This window comes from Clupea harengus, chromosome 1 (assembly GCF_900700415.2).
Source record: "Clupea harengus chromosome 1, Ch_v2.0.2, whole genome shotgun sequence".
Lineage (NCBI taxonomy): Eukaryota > Metazoa > Chordata > Actinopteri > Clupeiformes > Clupeidae > Clupea > Clupea harengus.
Genome location: NC_045152.1, coordinates 11,536,980 through 11,544,479, shown reverse-complemented (window position 1 = coordinate 11,544,479; position 7,500 = coordinate 11,536,980). Strand labels below are relative to the sequence as shown.

At 44.9% G+C, this 7,500-nt stretch overlaps 1 protein-coding gene across 4 annotated transcripts in view; it reads left to right on the top strand.

The window, feature by feature from the left end:
* The window catches only part of plekha1b (pleckstrin homology domain containing, family A (phosphoinositide binding specific) member 1b), a 34,278-nt gene that overhangs the window by 16,121 nt on the left and 10,657 nt on the right, over window positions 1-7,500 (top strand). For all 4 annotated transcript variants that reach the window (XM_012828728.3, XM_031567673.2, XM_012828729.3 and 1 more), the window contains exon 5: window positions 3,292-3,389. In XM_012828728.3, coding sequence (XP_012684182.1) covers window positions 3,292-3,389 — 98 coding nt within the window. The remainder of the gene's footprint in view (window positions 1-3,291; window positions 3,390-7,500) is intronic.

The window sequence follows — 7,500 nt, the reverse complement described above, 5'->3', positions numbered from 1 at the left end:
ACCACACCACACATTGACTGAGAGAAGATAAGGTTTTCTGTTGTGACTGGGAGTGTGACCTCACTAGTGTCCTCTGGATAGAGGACTCTCCCATGAACGAGTGTGACCTCACTAGTGTCCTCTGGATAGGGGGAACAGGACTAAACCATGAATGAGTGTGACCTCACTAGTGTCCTCTGGATAGAGGGGATGGGACTCACCCATGAACGAGTGTGACCTCACTAGTGTCCTCTGGATAGAGGGGATGGGACTCACCCATGAACGAGTGTGACCTCACTAGTGTCCTCTGGATAGAGGGGATAGGACTCACCCATGAACGAGTGTGACCTCACTAGTGTCCTCTGGATAGAGGGGATAGGACTCACCCATGAACGAGTGTGACCTCACTAGTGTCCTCTGGATAGAGGGGATGGGACTCACCCATGAACAAGTGTGACCTCACTAGTGTCCTCTGGATAGAGGGGATAGGACTCACCCATGAACGAGTGTGACCTCACTAGTGTCCTCTGGATAGAGGGGATGGGACTCACCCATGAACGAGTGTGACCTCACTAGTGTCCTCTGGATAGAGGACTCAGACATGAACGAGGCCCCAGCCCACCATTACATTAATAAAGGAAACAAGGAAAAGCTCAGCTCCTTCCTCTCTCACTTTCAAAACACACACTTTGCCCATCATCTCAAAACACACACTTTGCCCATCATCTCAAAACACACACTTTGCCCATTATCTCCAACTTCACACACAGCTTCCCCACAGCCCATGCCAGAATAAGAATGAGAGAATGAAAGAAGAGGAAGAAAGAGGCCAGAGAGAGACGGAGCAGAGAGCAAGAAGGAGGAGATGAGAGTGAATGAGAGAATGTGGAGAGAAAGAGGCAAGAGCAGAAAGCAAAGAATGAGAGAGAGGAAGAGAGCGAGAGACAGAGAGAATAAAAAAGAGAGGGGATGAGAGAGAGAGAGAATGAGAGAGAATAAGAGAGTGTGAGAGACAGAGAGAGAGAATAGAAAGAGAGGGGGTGGGAGAGTAAGAGAATGAGAGAGAATAAGAGAGTGTGGGAGACAGAGAGAGAATAGAAAGAGAGGGGGTGAGAGAGTAAGAGAGCGAGAGACAGAGAGAATAAAAAAGAGAGGGGATGAGAGAGAGAGAATAAGAGAATGAGAGAGAATAAGAGAGTGTGAGAGACAGAGAGAGAGAATAGAAAGAGAGGGGGTGAGAGAGTAAGAGAATGAGAGAGAAGAAGAGAGTGAGAGACGGAGAGAGAGAATAGAAAGAGAGGGGGTGGGAGAGAGAATAAGAGTGAGGGAGACAGAGAGAGAATAGAAAGAGAGGGGGTGAGAGAGAGAGAATGAGAGAGAATAAGAGAGTGTGAGAGACAGAGAGAGAGAATAGAAAGAGAGGGCGTGAGAGAGAGTAAGAGAGAGAGTAAGAGCGAGAGACAGAGAGAATAGAAAGAGGGGGTGAGAGAGAGTAAGAGAATGAGAGAGAATAAGAGTGTGAGAGACGGAGAGAGAGAATAGAAAGAGAGGGGGTGAGAGAGAGTAAGAGAGAGTAAGAGAGTGTGGGAGACAGAGAGAATAGAAAGAGAGGGGGTGGGAGAGAGAATAAGAGGGTATAAGAGAGTGTGAGAGACAGAGAGAGAGTAGAAAGAGGGGATGAGAGAATAAGAGAGCGAGGGACAGAGAATAAGAAAGAGGGGGTGAGAATAAGAGAGAGAGAATAAGAGAGAGCGTGAGAGACAGGGTTTCATCCCAGGTGCAATGTAGAGAGGAGAGGATGAGAGAGAGAATGAGAGGGAGAGAGAATGAGAGGAGAGGATGAGAGAGAGAATCTGAGGGAGAGGGGGAGAGGAAGCGCGCTCCTCACACACAACAGGAAGTGCTGTTGATCTGCTGGCAGTGAGCCTCAGAGTGAGGTTTCTTCAGGAAACAGGAGCCATGGACACAGACGTTAAAGCCCTCGATTTAATCATGCAATCGAAAGGACACAACTATGAAATTATGAAACATTATGGAATCAGAATTGAATTGAATTGAAATTAATTCAACATTCAAAAAGAAAAAGTTACAGTCATCATTTTCCCTCTAGTTAAGCAGCAGGAAAGTATTATTTATTATTTAACACTGTGTTTGTGACCAGTGCATTTAACACTGTGTTTGTAATCAGTGCATTTAACACTGTGTTTGTGATTAGTGCATTTTCGAGCTGTTTTCTTGAGCAGTGCTCGAGCTGTTTGCACTGCAACCCAAAGTCTGTGTAATGTTCCATTGAGCCCGCGTGTGACAGGTCATTGTGTGGAGCGTTCAAAGCCAGCGCATGGGCGTGTTGGCACCTCTCGCCACACGGACGCCACACGGGCGACACACACACCACACACAGGAGAGAGACAAAGCCACCTGCTGTCTTTCACTCCCTGTGAGAGTTGGCATTTTACAGTGACACGAGACACGAGACTGTTGCGTCGCCAGCTAGGCGGGTGGAAGTTGGATAGAGGTCTATTTCATGCAAATACAGAGCGCTGTGTCACGTCGACTACCAATATGAGTTGCTGAAAGGATTGAATGATACATACATGCAGTCACAGTTTTTTTTTTTTTTTTACTTCAATACATAGCACCACCGTCTAACGTTAGCCGCAAATGTATTTGTTCATGTTCGTTAGCTTTGTAGCTAACTAATGTCTCCCCTACTTTTTTAGTTTCCTTAACCTGGCTACCACAAGCGACCAGCAGCAAGGGTTTGTCTGTCTCTTGCATAGTTGTAGGTAAACCAGACGGAATAGGCGGGAACACAGACAATGTCCTGTTGTGTCCTACGTGTGTGAAAGGGCAACTCTGGACAATGTCTTGACGTGATTCTCCAGATGTTGTCCAGAGTTCATATGAGAAAACAGCTTTGTTTTGTCTCTCTCCCTCTCCCTCCACCTCTCTCCCTCTCCTTCCACATCTCTCCCTCTCTTTGTCTCTTCATCTCTCTCTCTCTCTCTATCCCTCCCTCTCTCTCCATCCCTTTCTCTCTCTTTCTTGTGTGTAAGTGTAAGGGGGAGAAATGGGAGGTCTCTGAAGACTTCATTCATTTGAATGTGATGCTGTAAGCCTTGTAGACTGGATGTGTTTAGTGGATGTGTTTAGTGGATGTGATTAGTGGAGTAATCATATAAGACAGTTACACAGTGGTCTAATAAAGGGGTGTTAACCCTCTCGTTCTCTTTCTATCTCTCTCTCTCTTTCTCCTTCATTCTCTCCTTCCATCTCTCTCTCTTTCTCCTTCATTCTCTCCTTCCTTTGCAGTCATCAATGCGGGGATGAGGAAGTTTTTCCTGCAGGCCAATGACCAGCAGGATCTGGTGGAGTGGGTGAGCGTGCTCAATAATGCCACCAAGATCACGGTGAGTGTCAGCTCCTCTCCTCCTCTCCTCCTCTCCTTTACACTCCTCTCCTCCTCTCCTTTCCTCCTCTCCTCTCCTCCTCTCTGCTCCTCTCCTCTCATCTCTTCCTCTCCTTTCCTTTCCTCTTCTCCTTTCCTCATCTCCTCCTTTCCTCCTCTCCTCTTCTCTCCTCCTCTCCTCCTCTGCTCCTCTGCTCTCCTTTCCTCCTCTCCTGTAGTTGTTGTTACTCATCAGTATCGATGATTTCTATTTTTCTCCCCTTGTATTCTGGCTGTCCGTAGCGGTCATTGCAGTGGTATTAGTGGTGTCAGTGACATGGGCAATGATTGGTATAGACCTTTTACATTTCTACTAGGGGGTGGGGTGGGGGGGGGGGGGGTCATGGATGTGAATTTGCCCCGGGGCATTTAATGTGCCAGGAGTGCTCCTGGGTCAGGGTTAGTACAGTGTCTCTGTGTCACTGGCCAGGCCTGTGGTGGGGGCCGAGAGAGGAGGAGGAAGAGGAGGAGGAGGAGGCGCAGAGAAAGCTGCCTGATCAGAGACTGAGTTTCCATTGGGGTTCTGAAGCTCAGACTAGCACACAGGGACGGAGGGAGCGAGGGAGAGGGAGAGAGAGAGAAAAGTGCAAGAGGGAAAAAGTGTAGAGGGAGTGTGAAAGGTAGAGAGTAGATTGAACAAGGGAAAGGAGGATGTAGAGGAGGAGAGAAATTGAGTGAGAGAGAAGGTTGGAGCGAAGTAGAGCGAAATGGAGAGAGAAAGGGATTGAGAGAGTGAGCGGGATAGAAAGAGAGAGAATGGGATGGAGAGACTGAGAGGGATAGAGAGAGATGGGGAGAAAGAGAGAGCATGGTATGGAGAGAGTGTGTTAGAGAGAGAGGGAGGGGAGGGAGAGACGGAGGACTGGCAGCTAATCGATGGCTGAAAGATTTCGCCCTGCAGGCAGTGGGGCTTGGGCTCACTGCTTTCACTGCTTATTACTCATGAGTGCTTCTGAGCCATGATATTGGCACACACACACACACAAGTACAACACATACATGCACGCACATACAACACACACACACACACACACACACTGCACAATGAAAACTTTACCAGTCATAGCTGAGCAGTTTTCACTGGATTGTGGGTTAGGGTTCAGGTTGGGGCTGTTGGTTGATACTCTTTTCTATTCCTTTCTGTGTGTTTGTGTGTGTGTGTGTGTGTGTGTGTGTGTGTGTGTGTGTGTGTGTGTGTGTGCTTGTGTGTTTCTGTTTCTGTGTGTGTGTGTGTGCTTGTGTGTTTCTGTTTCTGTGTGTGTGTGTGTGTGCGTGTTTGTGATTGTGTTTATGTGTGTGTGTGTGTGTGTGTGTGTGCGTGTGTGTGTGTGTTTAGGTGTATGTGTGTGTGTGTGTGTGTGTGTGTGTGTGTGTGTGTGTGTGTGCTTGTGTGTTTCTGTTTCTGTGTGTGTGTGTGTGCTTGTGTGTTTCTGTTTCTGTGTGTGTGTGTGTGTGTGTGTGTTTGTGATTGTGTTTATGTGTGTGTGTGTGTGTGTGTGTGTGTGTGTTTGCCTGCATGTTTCATAGTCAGGCTTTAAGTGTGTCGGCGAAACACTATGAGAGTAGCAGTGATGAATAGCGCTCCATAGAGCCCACCACCGTTGCCACTGACATCAAGCTCTCTGAGCAGCAGATGCAGTAAGTGGAAGAGGGAGTGTAGTCACAGGTCACAGCTGGGTGTCAAATAGAGTGATGGTAAGAGGTAGTTGGCAGTGGGTGAGAGTAGTGATGGTAAGTGGTAGTTGGCAGTGGGTGAGAGTAGTGATGGTAAGAGGTAGTTGGCAGTGGGTGAGAGTAGTGATGGTAAGTGGTAGTTGGCAGTGGGTGAGAGTAGTGATGGTAAGAGGTAGTTGGCAGTGACAGTGGGTGAGAGTAGTGGTTGTGTGTCCCCTCCAATCTCTTTTTCTGTGTGTGTGTGTGTGTGTGTGTGTGTGTGTGTGTGTGTGTTTGTGTGTGTGTCTGTCTGTGTGTGTTTGCCTGCCACACTATTTCTTAGTGTGTTTCTTCTTTGTGTGTCAGTTTTTTAGCTGTTGAATTATTTTTGTTAAGCCCAGTATAAGCGGTGGTGAAGGCAAACGTTCTATATTGTCTTTACATAATACAGTATCACAATATCAGTTCACAAGGCGTATGTTTCACAAATATAGCATAGCATAACATAACACGTAACATCACAACATCAGTATCATAAGCGAATGTTTCACAAACATAGCATAACATAACTATGCTACTATGACTACTGCTACTGCTACTATGACTACTGCTACTATGACGACTGCTACTGTTACTATTGCTACTATGTATGACTACTGCTACTATGACTACTGCTACTGTTACTATTGCTACTATGACTGCAGGGCTCTACAGTGCGAGTATTTCACTCGCATTTGCGCCTAAAAATAGGTATGTGCGAACTTGAAAAATAATTTACGAGCACAGTGCGCGAGTGACGGGCTGTTGTCAATACACCGAACAACTGCGCGAAGTAGTGAAGCATACCATAGATTTCATATGGAAACAAGTGACGGGGTCGCGACTGCAGGATGTGAACATAGCATGATGACGCGCTTAACTTCATGCAAATGAGAGCAACGATTCCCAACCAATGGGCCAGAGCCATATAAATAGAGAGTTACGACGATCTCGCCGACATGTGATTACTTGGTATAAGTAGCTCCCAAAAAACCCACTGCTGGCAACCTGTTTGAATGGTTTTCGACGGGACAGACAGCAGCACCACCTCGATTTACTGACATTTTCGGTATATTAACACATAATATCAATTGGTTACTGGTGTGTTGTATCCTGTTTATGTCTGATACTTTATTAACATTTATGTATTACATTAACTTATAACACTAGGCAGCAATATTGTGAAGCAGAGCTAGAAATGGCTTTGCTAGCTCCCATACTGTAGCTCACACCAGCAACTGCTCAATTTAAGACAAGAAAGGAGTTTGGTAACTTAGCTAGTAACTGTCAATGATAACTAGTTATTAGAATATATTAGCCAACGTTAAGTTAACTTCAAAGGGGCAGTCGAGTGTATAGGTTGTGTCAGCTTGGATAGCTAGTAGTAATTTTCGATTTAAGCCTCCCATTAGCCTTGGCAAACTTTAGCTAACTAAACCTTAGCTAACTATGAGATAGCATATCCTAGCTAAGTTATACTAGCTATCAATAGCTAGCTAGTAAACTCATTGCAGAATGGACTATAGGACAGGCCACGCATGACATTAATGAAGAAAAAATAAATGAATATGTGATTGGTTTAAACATCCTTGTCTATTTGGGCAATTGTTATTATCATTGGCACCACTTTCAACTGTCAAAACTATCCGTCTAGCTAAATCTGTTGGTTATCAGATTGCACAGCAATTCATATTGAGGATATGTGGTTGATTTAACTCTAAGGCCAGGTAGGCATAGTAGTTGTAATGTGCTATCACATCATTTGAAAAGCTAGACTTGATATTCTCTCATATTTGAATGATAATTCTGTTAATTAAGTATTGCCTTAACATTATTATTTACATTGAATTAATTGCAATTCAGCTGTAGGCATATACTAAGAGATCTGTATCTTAGAGACTAATTGCATCCACAATTTAAGTACTGCAAGCTTGACTATTATGCAGTTGTAGACACAAACACAGGGGGTCCCTGGGCCTGAGAAGGGAAGGAAAGGAGTTTAATGTGGCTATAATATGGACTTTTAAATGTGACTAGAACTAGACTAAAATGTAATCAGTTTTCGTCGATGAAAACTAGACTAAAACTAAGAAGGATAAAAATGACTAAATGTGACTAAAACTAATATGCATTTTCGTCTTAAGACTAAGACTAAATCTAAAATAGCTGCCAAAATTAACACTGAGATAGGGGACCCCTTAATCTGCAATTCATTGTTGCTAGCTCTAATCAGATGTACTAACTAGGCTAATAAGAGAAGACTAACTTTGTATGCCAACGAACACCAATAACTAGAACTAATTTGACAGACTATAAACCAACAGACTTCTGGTTATGATGATACATGTGCTTTCTAGCTAGCTACAGTGAAAGTGTTGCTT